Source organism: Ambystoma mexicanum, chromosome 7p, assembly GCF_040938575.1.
Source record: "Ambystoma mexicanum isolate Mex_15411 chromosome 7p, UKY_AmexF1_1, whole genome shotgun sequence".
NCBI lineage: Eukaryota > Metazoa > Chordata > Amphibia > Caudata > Ambystomatidae > Ambystoma > Ambystoma mexicanum.
Genome location: NC_090939.1, coordinates 92,953,825 through 92,969,856, shown reverse-complemented (window position 1 = coordinate 92,969,856; position 16,032 = coordinate 92,953,825). Strand labels below are relative to the sequence as shown.

General features: G+C 46.2%; 1 protein-coding gene across 1 annotated transcript in view; it reads left to right on the top strand.

Moving 5' to 3' along the window:
- The window catches only part of CFAP91 (cilia and flagella associated protein 91), a 677,881-nt gene that overhangs the window by 229,733 nt on the left and 432,116 nt on the right, over positions 1-16,032 (top strand). Inside the window, exons 5-6 of the mRNA XM_069635853.1 lie at positions 8,842-8,898; positions 9,762-9,943. Coding sequence (XP_069491954.1) covers positions 8,842-8,898; positions 9,762-9,943 — 239 coding nt within the window. The remainder of the gene's footprint in view (positions 1-8,841; positions 8,899-9,761; positions 9,944-16,032) is intronic.

Here is a 16,032-nt window from a genome sequence, read left to right as displayed (position 1 = left end):
TACATTTGGGTCTGGGGTATATGTTCACTGCAGAGAAAGGGAAAATCTCAGCATCCACCCTGTACAAGACTTACTCAAACCCGCCCTCCAGAAATGCATAACGCCAAAAACAAGTGTGAACAAGACCTGGGGCATCAAATAGAGGATAGCCACTGGCAACAGATATGCTCTTTAACCAAACACATATCATGCAATGCCAGATATAAGTTAATACACTATAAAATTGTCCACAGAACACACTACACTCCTGCCAAACTGAATCGCATATACCCCACAGTGATAAGTACATGCCGAGATGTCATTCCGAAGAAGCAGGCATTTTTCATATGCTATGGGCGTGCATAAAACTCAAAGAATACTGGGCAGAGATCTGCACAGCATTAGACGAGATGGCTGATCAGCCCATCGAATGGTCACCATCGCTGTGCCTATTGGGTGCTACAGGAAAGATGAATCCAACTTGGCGGAAGCTATTGAACTTAAGGCTACTGATAGCTAAAAGGGTGATCTTGATGAAGGGGAAAAGCAATACCCCGCCAACGAAGGCGGAATGGGACAGGGATATTATATGGACAAACGACACTGAGGAACTATACATAGACTCAGTGCAACCCACCTCTAGACCAAGGAATATATGGGCCAGATACAAACAATATTTATTCGACAAAACCGAGGCCGAATATCCGGAATAATATGGTCTGAAACGAAGTGTAGTGCTAATGTTCTGTAATTACTTCATAATGTGTATGTGTCCTATCTGTGTGCAACAATAAATAAAAGTAAAAAAAAAAAAAGAAAAAGACATCCACATCAGGCCCCTACTCTTTTTGGACCGGGTAGCTCCATCGAGCAAAGGTATCGCCTCTATATCCTAGCAGGGGATATTAACATTGAATTTACCTGTCACAGGAGGGCACCCTCATGGACACTATCCCTCCAGTCCTCAAACAGAAGGGATAGTTTGCTAAGAAAGGTCCAGAGCAGGATCTGTAAAGTCTGTTAAAATGTTTAGGGCAATGAGGGGGCGTAAACAATTGAGAAGCCACATATAACACCTCTGCAGATACGTCCCATTTTTATTTCTCACTTTGCCAATGTCAGACCGTCTCTCACCCTCTCTCAAATACATCCATTGTACAACTGCGCAATAAGGATTGGGAAATGGCAGATTAGTGTAGGGTGGCTGACCGGAGACTCGAGTAATCCTCCTTAATAAAAGTACTGAGGTTCCTGGGAGGCTTGAACTTTTCAGTCCGAGAGTGAGCTAACCGAGATGTAAACCAGAGGAGCTCCTTTCTCCTTCCTTAATATGTTGAATGGCAGGTTGAGAGTTGTCTCGCTGGGACTTTTGCCATTTGGGGCAAGGAACTGTGTATGTCGGGTGCCCATTAAAAAAAACATTTCATATCACTTAAAATCCCATATTACTTATTTTATTTGTGCAGACCTATCTTGCGTTTACTCCTCTTTGAAAGGTTCCTCAAATTTTTCATTACGTTCCATTTCTTTTACAGAATTGTATAAAATGCCAAAAATATACAATGTCGACATGATGGATGATTACTCTAGGCTGTCTGTAATGCATAAAGCAAATAAATCAAATTATGTTTACCTTTTCAAAACAAAACCTTTTTTTTTCAAAAAATGGCCAAGCAAAGAAAAAAGAATCTATTTTTTTTTTTAATACATATCTTTATTATTTTCTTTAGTGAACAGCATGTAAACAACTTGTATAACAATTCACCCCAACCCCTCCCCCCCCGCCCCCCCCCCGGGGACACGTGATCTTAATCTCCGAGGACTTAGCCTATGCGTTGAAAATGTCTGTGACCTTAATATTGTGGGGGCACCATTGTTCCATAAAGTCCGACTGAAGGTGTTCCAGGACGCTACCCCATTCTTTGGTAAACCTGTCCTTTGTGCCTTGGATTGTGTGGGTGACTTTTTCCATTGCGAGTTGTGCCCAGACTTTTTGAAGCCACGTGAATATTAGTGGTGTTTCCCTCTTTTTCCAGCTTTGTGCTATTGTTGTCCAAGCAGCTATGAGGAGACCCACGAAGCTTCTCAGTCGTGTTTTCGTGTATTTTTTCGTAGTGTTGTCTCTCATTCCGCACATCCATACGCCGTCGCTTATTTGTTCCACATCTGGAAACATTTTGCCCATTTCTCCCTTCACTTCTTCCCAGAACGGCACTATTCCTTTGCATGTCCACCAGATGTGTTTCCACGTCCCCACCTCTCCGCATTCCCTCCAGCATAGGTTAGATGTGTTTGGGAACATGGTGTGCAGTCTCTCTGGTGTGTAGTGCCATTGGGTCATTATTTTAGTCCACGTTTCTCTCAGCTGTACCGATCGTGTCAGTTTGGGGATTAGGGCCCATGTGTCCTCCCACTGGTTTCTCGTTAACTCCGATCCCAGCGTTTTGTCCCATTTGCCCATGTATGCCCATTTGATCTCTTCATCTTGTTTATTTATAAAGGTGTATAGCGTCGAGATCCATTTCTTTGCCCCTGTGTTGGATGTTATGTAAGTCTCAAATGGGGTTAGGGTTCTCGTTGCCGCCTTTACGACTTCGGGGGATTTTAGCCAGTGCTTGAGTTGCTCATACCTGTATCTGTTTCCTGTGGTTCTATTAGGGAGTGTGAGGCATGTTTCAAATGGTCTAATTTCTTTGTTGTGGAACATTTCCCCGATTCTCGTTATGCCCTCCTCTTCCCAATCGTCTGATGTGCCGTGCTCCGTCCCTGGGGGAAATTGCGGATTCCTCCATATGGGTGTAAATGGGCCAAGCGTGGTGGATATTATGCCTTTACGTGTTTGGGAATCCCAGGCCTTCATTGTCGTGCTCAGTATTTCGCTGATCCCTATGTTGGGGTGTCTATGCTGTGTCTGTTTCCAAAGTAATTCCCCAAGAGGTGTTCTAGCCACTGCCCTATCTTGTGCCGCCCATATCTGCTGTGGGTCTTCTCCCAGCCATTCCCGAAGCACCTTCAGTTGGGCCGCTTGGTAATATTTTTGGAAGTGTGGGAGTGCCATCCCCCCCTCCCGTATTGCCGATGTTAAGACGGCCCTGGATAGTCTTGGAGTTTTCCCTTTCCACACAAAGGCCAATATCATCCTCTGGAGTGCCCTGAAAAAGGAGCGGGGGATCCCTACCGGTAGGGCCTGGAAATAGTATAGGAGCCTTGGGAGTATGGTCATCTTCACCGCCTGTATTCTACCCCACCAAGAGATCATCAGGGGGTTCCATTTGCCTATGTCAATCCTGACGCTTGAGAGTAGTTGCGGGTAGTTTTTGCCGTATAGTTGTTCCACTTTATGTGTCAGGGTGATCCCTAGGTATTTAATACCTTCTTCTGCTACTTTGAGGTTTAGTGTCTTTGCTTCCTTTTTAATCTCTTCCCCGTCCCCTGCTAGTATTAGTATCTCTGATTTGCTTCTGTTAATTTTTAGCCCCGAGATGGCCCCAAATGTTTCTAGCTCTCCCATTGTTACTGCCATTGTACGGTTTGGTTCTTCTAAGATCAGCAGCATATCGTCCGCGTATGCGGTTACCCTATGTTGCGTGCCTGCCATCTCTATCCCTTTTATTTGCGTGGCTTCCCTGATTTTCATTAGTAGGGGTTCTAGGAAGATGGCGTATAACAGTGGAGATAGGGGGCATCCTTGTTTTGTTCCTCGGGATATGTTTACCCTTTCGGTTACCTCCCCGTTGATGGCTACTCTGCAAGTAGGGGTGTTGTAGTTCGCTCTAATTCTAGCAATAAAATGTTCCCCAAATCCCATGCGTTGTAGTGTCTTAAATAACATGGACCATTCGACTCGGTCGAATGCTTTTTCGGCATCGATTGCCAGTAGGATTGCTGGGGTTTGTTTTATTCCTATCTTTTCCACTAGGTGAATGACCCTTCTGAGGTTGTCATGGGTTTGTCTCCCTGGAATGAAGCCTGATTGATCTGGATGGATTAACTTTGGAAGGAGCGGGGACAGCCTAGCTGCTAGTATCTTCGTGTATATCTTGGCGTCTAAGTTAATCAGTGAGATCGGCCTGTATGATGCTGCGGATGATGGGTCCTTCCCTGGTTTATGAAAAACTAAGACCTTAGCCTCATTCATTGTTGGGGTCACGTTGCCGCTTTCTTTGAAAGAGTTTAAGAGTCTGGTAAGAACTGGGGTTAGGTGATCCGCGTACTTTTTATAGAATGGGGCAGTGAAGCCGTCCGGACCTGGGGCCTTATTCGTTGGGAGTTCGGTTATTGCTTTCCTAACCTCTTCTTCTTTTATGGGGTCCTCTAAGGATTGCCTGTCAGCCGTTGTGATTTGTTGGAATGTGAGGGATGCCAGATATGTGTCTTGTGCGTCTGAATCCGGGTGATCGGAGTTGTATAGCTTCTGGTAATATTCTCTGAAGACTTCCCCAATGCCTTGTGTACGTGTCATGTGTTCCCCTTTTGTGTTTGAGATGTTTTTGATTGTTATGTCTTTCTGTTTGGCTCTGAGTTGTCTTGCTAGTAGCCTATCTGCCTTATTAGCTTTTATGTAGTATCTTTGTCTTAGGTACAGGAGGCTCCTCTCCGCCCCCTTTGTGCGGAGCATTTCCAGTTGGCCCTGAGTGTGTTTGAGTGTCCTCCTAAGTTCCCTCGTGGGTTGTGATAGAATTTTCCCTTGCAGCTCCGATATCGAACTTTCCAGTTCTTTTTCCCATGCATGCCTCTGTTTCTCCCTCGTTATTTTTAGTGCTATTAGTTTCCCCCGGATCACTGCTTTAAACGCCTCCCAGACTGTGGCTATTGAAGTCTCCCCTGTGTCGTTTTCGGTGAAATATTCTTCTATCGTTTCCTTTATGGTTCCCCCCATTACCTTGTCCTGGATTATGTCTTCCGGCATCCTCCACCTCCATAAGCCTCTGGCTATCCCCTGCAGTTTCAAGTCTAGCCACACTGGTGCATGATCCGATAGTGCAATTGTCCCCTTTTCTACCCCCTGGATTTTGCCCATAAGGCCAGTCGAGGCCCACAAGTAGTCAATTCGAGACATAGAGTTATGTACATGTGAGAAGTATGTGAACCCGCTTAGGTTCCCCCTAAGTTCCCTCCACACATCGCCCAGGGCCAGTTGGTCCATTTGTTGCTTTAGCAGTTTAGATGGTGCCCCATGGCTGTGGGATCCTCCTGCGCTTCTGTCCTTCTGTGGGTCCCAGGCTAAGTTCAGATCTCCTCCCAAGATTACCTCTCCCCTTGCGAAGGATTCTAGTTTGTCCAGGGTGTCCCTTAAAAATCCATCCTGTCCTACGTTAGGCGCATATACTGACGCCAGGGTGATTCTCTGTCCCTCCAGCACTGCATTGGCAAAGGCATACCTTCCCTCCTTATCTGTGATGGAGTCCTCCAGAATGGCATCCCTTCCTGTCTTCATTGCAATGAGGACCCCAGCCCTTTTCCCGGTGGCGTTCGCTTGGGCCCAAATTGTATATCCCTTTACCCTTGCCTTTAGTTTGTCTTTTTTCCTGATATGAGTCTCTTGGAGGAGGAGGAGGTCCACCTCTTCCCTTTTTAATAATTTCTCCAGTTTCACCCTTTTTGTTGGATGGTTCATTCCCCTGATGTTATAGGTCACTATACGAATCTTACCCATTTAATAAGACATAAGTTCCACGTGCTGTTGATCCCTTCTATCGGTAGTGTCTTCTGGATGTGTTCCCGGTCCCTAGCTGCCCACCCTCTGAACTCCCCCCCCCCCCCCCCCCCAACCTGTAACAATAACATAACCAAACTCGTTGCACCCGAGTAGGGCGAGGGTTCCTACTGATGCTTGGGCGTTGCGCCCGAAGCTCCCTGCCCTCCTTCCTCTCGGGGGAGATGTGCATGGGGAGTCCTAAACCCCACATTACTGTCTTATCTTACCCGATTCCAAGCCGGGTGTTCCATCCCGGGCTGCCTGTTTCGTTCCTGGCGCGACTTTTTATGTTCTCTTTCGCCCCCTTCCGGAGCCTGCGCGGGGACGGCTGATTGGCATCTTTCTTTCTGTGTGTTGACCTTCTTTCATATTTGCTTTCTGCGGCCTTCTCTTCCCGGGGCCTGCCTTTTTTGCTTGATCCTTTCCCATCCGTTCGGGTTTCTTCGTTGTTCCCCGCTGGGTGCTGTTTGATCCCTCTCCTCTGTATCACCTTGAAGGCCCAAGATGTTGAGGCCCTCTTCCCACGTGGTTGCTCTCCTCTGTTTGCCCTCCCATACAAACGTGAGGCCGAACGGGAAGGTCCATTTGTATCTAATTTCTTTCTCCTGTAGGGCCTTGGTTAGTGGGGCCATCGCTCTCCTCTTTTGTAGTGTTGTTAGCGCCAGATCCTGGTACAGTTGAATTTCCTGCCCATTCATTCTTATGTGGGTCATTTCTCTGGCTTTCTTCAGAATTTGTTCCTTTTGCGGGTAGGATGAGAGTGCCGCCAGAACGTCCCTTGGCCTCTCCCCCGGTGCCCCCGATCTTTTAGGGCCGACCCGGTGGACCCTGTCGACTCCAATTTCAACTGGGTCTGCTGCGCCCAGGATGTCTCTAAACACCTCCTTTACTGCCATCATCAGATCTTTGTCCTGTACTGTTTCCACCATATTTTTGATGCGGATGTTGGAGCGTCTGGAGCGGTTCTCCAGGTCCTCACACTGTATCTCGAGGTTGTGGGTGAGTCTCACCAGATGTTCCTGGGTTTCGCTAACGTGCTGCGTTTCTTCGTCGATCCCTTGTAGTGTTTTCTCTAATGTGTCGGTTCTTTCCTCCAGTTTCGCCACATCGACCCGTAGGTCTTGGATCGCTTGTTTCATGTCGCTCTTCATCGTCATGAACTCTTCCTGTACTGTGGTCATGAAATTTTCCTGGAGGTCTTGGAACCATGTTTGCATGTCCTCCTTAGAGGGTATATTAGGGGGGTTTGTTTGTGCCATTCCCTCCGTTTGCTGGGTGTCCTGTGTCTTCCCTTTGGCTTGTTGCGCAGCTTCCGTGGACCACAGTTGGAGAATGTTTGCTTCTTGCCTCGTATTTTGTGGGGTCTGTTGGGCTGCGATGTTTTTGTTTTTGGCTCTTGACATGGTATGGTTTGTCCAGGGGTTCACCGGGGCCACCGGGTCTCCCCCTTGAGGTTTGGCTTTATCCCCCTGGCACTCGCGGCGGGTCCCTTGCGTGGTCTGCTTGCTGTGTTTCCGGATGATCCCCTTTTCCCTGTCGGACTTTGTCAGGAGGTTATCCGGGGAGGGTTCCTTCCAGGCCTGTATTTCTGTCCGTGTTATTGCGCCCAGATGGGCGTCTTAGTGCCTGCTTTGCCTGTTGTCCCTTGCTCTCTGTTCTGCCCTTCTTCCTTTATGGGCGCCTCCTTTCCGGCATTCCCGGGAGGGTGGGGGGGGCGGGGGGCGGCGGTTTTGTCCCCCAAATATTTGTTGCTCCAGTTCGCCGCGGCCCGGCCGTCGCGGCAGCCCTCTGTGTCAGCGGGGGCCGGGGGTGTGCGCGAGGCCCTGGTTTCTGCCGCGCGCGCGGGCCGGGGGAGTGGGCGGCCCCGGATTCCGCCGCGCGCGGGTCTCTGCTTGTGGGGGGGGAGAGGATCACCTCACCTTCCGTCGCTTGAGCACCGCCTCGGCCGCCGCCCCCATGCTCTCCTTCGCGCCGGCAAGCCCCTGGATCCGCAGCGTGGGTTTCTCGGTGGGGGAGGGGCGGTCGCCTCGGGCGGCGTGCCCTGCTTTATCCGGCGCGCCTCCGCCGCGCCTCTGCCGCGCCCCCGACGCGCCCGGTCCGCGGGTGTCTCCGGGGGGGGTGTATCGGCCTCAGTCGCCCTGGTGTGCTTCGTTTTGTGCTTTTTTTCGGCGGCCCGGATCGAGCGCGGATTAGTCGCGTCTCGACTCCGCGGCGGCCATTTTGGAATCTCCAAAAGAATCTATTTTAAATAAAAAATACATTTGTACGTGATTTTCTTTTGAGGTACTTGCTCAAAATATATGTTCCCTTTGCCACTGAATCAACATGCCAGTCTGATAGCTATAAATGCCAGGAAAGGTTCAAAAAGGCAGGACGTGAACATAACTACTTGTATATATGAGTCTAGTAACTTTAGAGATGATGGGCGTGCTTTGACTCTGACAGTGGACACCAATACACCCTTTTATACTCTTACTTCTTCTATTTCTCTCTACTTGCTCCCTTTCCATGGAATTCTCTTCCTCCGGACATCTGAGAAACAGTCCACAACAATCTGTTCAAAACTAAAAACTAAAAGCCTACCTCCTTGCCTCCAAGTTACCCTCTTAACCTACCTCTCCTTTGTCTTTTAGTTTGCATTTTTCCCTTGCCTCGAACCTGTCTCTGTCCTGTCCATCACTTTCTCTCCCTCCACTGTAGCACTTCATCCATCAGGGTCACATCCCTAACACAGCTGGCCGTATCACCTACCTGTACTTAAAAATGTCTAATATTGGTTGTCCTTAATCATTGAAAGTCCACCCATGTATTGTCCCTGGTGACTGTACAAAGTAGAGTAATTGTAATCTGTTAGCTTTTTAATGTGCTGCACCCAATCGAAATGCTACTATAAGAAGTGCTTGTCAGAAAAATGGTGATCAAAATCTGCTTTGTTTGTCTGCTTTGGAAAACACTGAAGGCAAAATTATGCTCAAAGAGTGTCATTTAAAAATTATACATGGCAGATGATGGAAAGAAAAAGTTATTCCCCCTATAGTGAAGTGTCTTTTGTTGGTGCAGCTCATCCCACTCTAAAGATTGCTTGGATGAATGTATGATTTTTTTGCTGTGAAGCATCTTAATTGTAATGTTCATTTATTGAGTTTGAATTTCTTTTTTTCCAGCCCTTTGATTCCTTTTGTTCAACAAATCCCACCACACGTCCTCCTTGAAATGGGCAGGTATGTAGGGTTCATGTGCAGGAGTGTTTGCTTGGACAATTCTGACTTACAGTCTGTTCTCATCACTATCCCTCATCAACGAAATACAGCATTAATGTGTTCCTCTGTCATTTATTTAAACATCTAGTTGCATCAGTGCCATTTGTGTAGTTGTTTAAAGGATCAACCAAATAAGGCTATGTGAAGATGAGGGTTGCAGGATTTATTAGTAATATCCCATTTCAAAATCCTAGAAATAGCCCTAAACGTCTTGAGACTAGGATTCTGTATTTCTTCTTCCTTTGGCAGACCTTCTGTATTATTTGCCTACTGGAACCCCTGACATAGTCACACGGGGAATTGCACAAAGGCAAAGGAGTAAATAACCTTTTGTCCTCCCTCTGCCACTTTAAATCCACCTTAACACTTACTCATACTCCACCTATCCACCTACTTGTATTGGGATGACTGCCTACCACTTCCTTGACTCTTTCAAACCCCTTCCATGACATCCTTCCTCTGTATCCCTAGTTCTTCTCATTACTTGAAAGGGTCAATGCTAAATCTTTACTATTTTGTTCTGATGCCCAGCTTTCTTGTATCTGCTCACAGCCTCAGATCAATTGAGTGGTCCCATCGAGAACCTGAGCATTACGAGTCCCAGTGTTCCAGGAGCCTCATGATGCCACTTGAAATCGTAAAAGGCAGGAGCATGTTGTATAGCTTCCCTACACCATTGGAAAGCTGCCAGAGAAGATTGTCTCTCTCTCTGTCTAGCAAATGTTCAGAACTACAGAATCCTTTGCTCACAGTAATCATACTTCTGAGTTAATTATGCAATGTACGGGCAGAATAATACATACATGTTCCTTATTACGTTTCAGAACAGACCCCTACAATTGCCTGGGAACTGGAGAAGAGCGACCTCCCACCCCTCTTGTGCGTACTATCGGTATGCAGACAGATTACCGTGACAGTGAAGCTCAGACGGATCCTTACACACCAGACTACGTTGTCCGCTCTGGATCTGTCCCAGAGCTGCTTACTCTGGCCAATCTCACCTGGGGTGAGTCACCTATGGTAAAATATAATATTGTATGCATCATCAGGTTTTCTCCTTTACAAAGCATCTAATGTTGAATACCAATATGCCAAAATATTTGCATTTGTGCATATTCAAATATTGCTTCAGACTCTCTCAGTAGCAGTTATACTGCACCACTTTTCTCTCTAGGCTCTATCCCTGGTCTTGTCTTTGATTTTAGCAATATCTTGAGCTAAAGATCACAAAAGGTCTTTTTTTTCTGCTCTCCCGTTTAGGTTTTATGTTCAGGGTAAATAAGGTCAAACCTGGTGTTCTGAGTGTTGTTGTTTCGCTGATTGATCTTTGTATTTTACATTCTCCTTTGCTACTATCCAAGTTTCACCCTTCTGCTTGTCTTATCATTCCCTTGGTTACCTTTCAGCTTGTCTCTTCTGTCATTTGTATTGTTTTGCCAGTTTAGACAAAGTAAGGAAGTATTGTTAGGGTGTTTCTGCACATCTTGGACCACTGTGAGTACATGAATGTTTTACAATTCCCACCAACTTTCGGCTAATTTCCCATCTTCTGGCAAAGTGTCCCCACCCCTTTCCCTGTATTTTTCTAAAAGACACTAAGGTGCTGGACCCCCCCTCTTCTGCCCAGCGAAAGCAACAGTCTGTCCTTATTGCTGCAATGGATGACCTTCGCCTAGCCCACACGTCGGCAGATCCCCGCTCTTATTATACTTGACCTTTATACTTGACCTTTCAACTCTGTTTGACAGTGCTCGCTACAATTTGCTTGTGGAATGTCTGGCTACTGTGGGGATCGCCCGAGCAGTGCTAGCTTTGTTCAAGTCCCTCCTTGCTGGGTGGTCACAGCTTGCCACGCTTGGGCTATTTTTCTCCTCTCTTCTCCACCTACTCTGTGAAGATCCACAGAACTCTACTCTGTCTCAATTCCTCTTTAATCTTTAGCTCTCTCCACTTACCATCTCCTCCATCGTCTTGGACTCCACTTTTTCTCCTGTGCTGATGACACCCAAATCATTCTCTCTGTGGATTAGGGTCTTGCTCCTCGTCCCATTTAATTGAGTGGATGCACACTATTGATGACTGGATTGCTAACCCATGGCTTAATCTGAATGCAGATAAGATAGAGGTGATGATTGTATGAGGCAACTTTTCACTTTTGGGTCCTCTGTTTTGGCATTTACTCAAGTCTCTACCACTGTTGTGTGTACTCATGTGTTCCTGTGTCACAGTTTACCAAGGGCTGCTTCTACTCAATGAAGATATAAAAGAAGATGCTCTCCTTTCTACCTACCAATCTGAAAGGCATTGCCGTCTCTGTTTTACTATCTTAAAGACTGGATTAAGTCAAAGTTCTATATTGGATTTAAAGAATGTCTTCTCAGTAGACTTCACTGAATTCAAAATGCGGCCGCCCAGCTTGCACTGGGAGCCCCGACCCACATGATCACGGCTGCTATGCTCGTCAGATGTCATTGGTTTTTAATTCACCAAAGAATTACATTAAGGTTCTTTGGTCTACAGTGCTTGACATTGAACCGGTCTCACTTTTGTAATCCCTAACAAAAACTCCTATGTTCCTAACTGTGTCCTTCAGTCTGGGACTATCTGCAGGTTGTCACTTGATTCTGCTACTTGCGTAGAGGGGACCGGGCCATTTCTACCATAGTTCCTCCAGAACCATTAAGGACAACATTGTCTCTCTTGCCCCTGCACTTGCCAATTTCTGCAACCACTCCTTTGCCACTTGATCTTTCCCCTCCTCCCTCAAGCACTCCCTTCTGTGCCCTCTCCTGAAAAAGCCTTCAGCAGACCCCCACCTGCTCAGCCAACTACCACCCTTTCTCACTCACCCCCTTCCTTGGGAAACTCCTGGAGAAACTGGCTTTCCCCTAACTTACTTCTCATACTGAACTTGTTGGCGGTCTCCACAACAATCAATCTGGATTCCGAACATCCAGAGGCATGGAAACTGCTCTTCTGTACACCTGTGAAGAACTGTTCGCGTCCCTGGACTCTTCTCCCGCTGGTCTCATTCTACTTGATCTCTCCTCTGCCTTTGACATGGTCAACCATTCCATCCTCATAAAACGGCTCCATGATACCCTGGGCATCTCGGAGGGGGCACTGGACTAGCTGACCTCCTTCCTAAGTGACTGTCTGTCCCAGGTTATCCTTGGCACCTTCTCCTCCTGTATCCCTTTCTCCACCTGTCGTGTCCCCCAGGACTCCAACCTCTCCCTGTGGCTCTTTAACACGTACCTTGGTCCACTGCTACTCCTCAGTTCCTCCTTCTCTCTTAACTTCCAGTGCTACGCAGATGACTCAACTTTTCTTCAAACTCCCCGCTGACCCTCTGACTTATCCTGGACTGCCTATCTGCCATCCAGTCCTGGTGCACTTCCAACAAACTCAGCCTCAGTGCCAGTAAGACTGAGATCCTTCCCATTGGGACCCCGGCTCCCTCTTTCTTCCCCTCACTCTGGCCATCCTCTATGGGCTCTCCCCTTCTCCTTCATATGAAGCCGGAAACCTTGGATTCATCTTAGACTCCTCTTTCTCCTTCCTCCCTCACATTCAGGACATTGCCAAGAAGTCCAACTTTCAACTCTTTCTTCTCAAAGGAATCCACCCTTTTCTCACTTTCCCTCAGACGCTCAATGTTACCCAAGCCCTGGTTCTCTCTAGGCTTGACTACTGTAATAGCCTTCTCTTGAATCTACTGTCTTCCTCTCTATGACCCCTCCAGCCAATCCAGAACAGGGCAGCAAGACTTACTCTTGGCCTGAAGCCCAGGGGCTATATCGCTTCTGCCCTAAAAACTCCACACTGGCGCTCGGTTGATGAACTGATTAAATTCAAATCCCTTTGCATCTTCAACAAGGCCTTCTGGGACCCGGGACCACACTACCTGCAACTTTCTCTTACCAAATACTTTTCCTCTATACCTCTACGTCCATCTGGTACTGTCATACATACCTTTTTTGCCCCTGGTCCTTGTGGGCAGCCTGGAGACACTGTTTACGAGTCACAGTTGCCTTTTTTCTCTCCAAGATGGTGCCCGGTTTTACTCCTGGAAGGCCATGTGAGTGTCTAGTCTCTGGCAAAAGAAAAATGAACACATATGCACACCTAGATTTCTCTGAAATTGACCAGTTTGTGGTTTTTGGATAGATATTGAGGTGCAGAGGAGAGAAACACAACCCTGACACTAGGTTGTGAGTTAGAGAACTAGAGAAGAAAGGGTGTCCACAGGCTGTGGAACCCTCGCGTTCCCTGCACACTCGGTTTACTGTCAAGTGACAGTCAATTTATATAGCTTTCTAAGTGTAGTTGTACATAAAAATATAAGTAAACATGCTCAGAAATAATTTTATATGTATAGTTCCAAAAGCAATTATTCTGTCAATGTATCTAAAGATTAAGTATACCTAAAGATTAGGTGTAATAATCAGTTTGCTACAACCAACTTATTCTCAATTTTTGTAAAGAGTAGATTTCACTGAACATTCTATAAAAATATATTTATTTATTCACAAGTGCTATTATACTCATAGCTTACAAGTTTCACTTTTTGCCATACATTTGTAATTGTCCTTATTTTCAACATATTGGTTTCATATAATACAAAAAATGTGTAACCATCTCTGTTATAATTCACAGATAGTGATACATAAAACTCAATGCGTTTCGGGAAATACAATCCCTTCATCAGGAGTAGATATTTAGGGTTTTCATGTTCTATTGCTGTTGATAAAGTTTAGTCTCTGGTTCATTCATCCACACTGCAGACTCTTAGGTAGACTCTGCTTCAACGCTGTTATTCCTGATAGCTAGCTCAGCTCTTACCTTCCTTCCTTCCTTGCTGCTGTTCCTTGTCTCGTTCCTCCTTTGTTCCTCCTGGCTCTTGTGTGCTTCCATCTTGGCCTCCTTGTTCTGCCTCATCCAGCTCTATTTGCTGTTGCCGGGTCACAGTGCAGGTTGTTTCCCCGCTGGAGGGTTTTTCCTGCTTCTGGCAGTCTTCCAGGAGTCCCCTTGCCAGAGTGTTCCTCCCTCAGGCAGGGTGGCGTCTGGGGAGGCTCGCCCCTTTCTCCATGAGACCTGCACCAAACAGAAACCACTTAAGGAGAAAAGGCGAAGTAAATCTTCACACAACAAAACACAGGTGAGCCACTCTTCTGAAAGTTCAAATTCTGACAGGAACCAACTCTGTGTGTGTAAATCGTTTTGCAAAACAGATGGCCAGAGGCCGATCTCTTGCTTCAGCTGACTCCATCCTATGGAGCCTCCCTCTTCAGCCGGAACTCCTCAAATTCCGGAAGCTCCTCAAGACTTTCCTTTTCGCCTCCTCCTTTCCTTCTTCCCTCCTCTGCTAATCTCACAGTCACTGGGATTGGTGACCAGGGCCCTTATGTGCACTTCGGGGCCTTGGCCTCCCACACCCAATCCGCTCAGCATCTGCCTACACACAGCACTTGCCTCGAGAACCCATTGGCCCACGCCACTGTAGGCTTGCACTTACCACTTGATGCAGCTCAATGCTCCCTAGCACTTACTATACTTGGCTTTTACATCTGCTGCTCTCCCATGAGCACGGATACTCCAGCACTACCCCCCGCCACCTCATCCCATCTTCTCTCTCTGCACTTGCACATTCAGAGTACTCACAAGGCCTAGTTGGTTGGTATCTATCCTCCAGTGTGTATATATATATATATATATATATATATATATGTATATATATATATTTTTTTTTTTTATTATAGTATATATTGCTTTCAATCCCATGTTTCCTCCCTGTGGGTGCTTTGAAACACAATTTACTTATTGTATAAGTGCCTAACAAATGCACAATAAATAAATCTGCGAAAAACTTCCTCTTAACATTAGAGCAACTGACAATTTTCTTGCATTTCGTTGGTTGTTTAAGACTTTTTGTGTGTCCTCGCTAAGCTGTTTCATTGCATGCCTGATCTCACTAGTAATTGTCGTCTGCTGAAACCATGCCTTAGGAATCTCCTACCTTTTTAGGACAGCATTAAAACAAGGCATCTACTTGGCACTTAAATACAGCTGCCAAACGAAGGCTGAGAACCTCTATTGTTTTGGTCAAAGTGAAAGATCTAGAAGGCCAGTGATCATGAGCTTGTTTCAGAAAGGCCTGGTCTTAAGGAGCCCCTGGAAGAATCCCTTTCCCTTTTCCATGCACAGAGGAACAGTCAGAAAAGGCAGCCAGATTGTTTTATTGCCCTTGGAAATCTATACAACGTGTTTCTATTGATGTGCAGATTAATGAAGACCCTTAAAGTTGCATTGCTACTTTCTTACACTGGGAGCAAAGTTCACGCAACATGATTTTCAATGTTGCTTATTTTTTCTTCCAGCTTGTATTTCAAGTATGTGGCAGTTGGACAGTGTGCAGTGTGGGCATGCAAACTTTTCTGACTTGTGGCTGAAATAATGCCTGGTGCAGATAATGCATCATACTCTTTACCATAGACTTACCTTCTCTATGGTCAGGTATCTTGTTAAATATTTATATTTTTCTTTTTTAAACAAATGTGTTTAACTTTACTTGGAATGCCCTGGTAATATCTGAGTTATGATTTGTGGAAGGTGGTTGGGATTCAAGAATGGGGACAAATAAGATATGCTGGGGTGTGGGTGTTAGGAAAGGAGGGAAGGGAACCAGTTAAGATGACATTTTGCTAGTATTAAAATGGTCTTTGGGCATGTTCACATCTTTGTGGTTTTTGTACTCCACAATAAAATGTGAAATAGAATAGGTTTTCTTACTTCTCACCTCCCACACAACCCTGACATGAAAAATGCCACTGTGCTTTTGACCTTCTGAACTCTGGTGCACCCCAGTCCCACAATCCAGCGTTCCACTGGAGCACTGTCCGTTATGTTTGGTATCTTTGTGTAAGCCCTCAGTTTCAACCCATTTTCTTTTGTTTAGCATTTGTTGTTTTGGATGTACTCATTTTCTGATTTCATTTTATTTCCCACCTGCTTCATTCCCTCTGTTTCGGCTTGTTATGGTAAGTTAACTCAACTATCCATATTGTTATTTGCTGGGGGGTGAGCCGCAAAGGC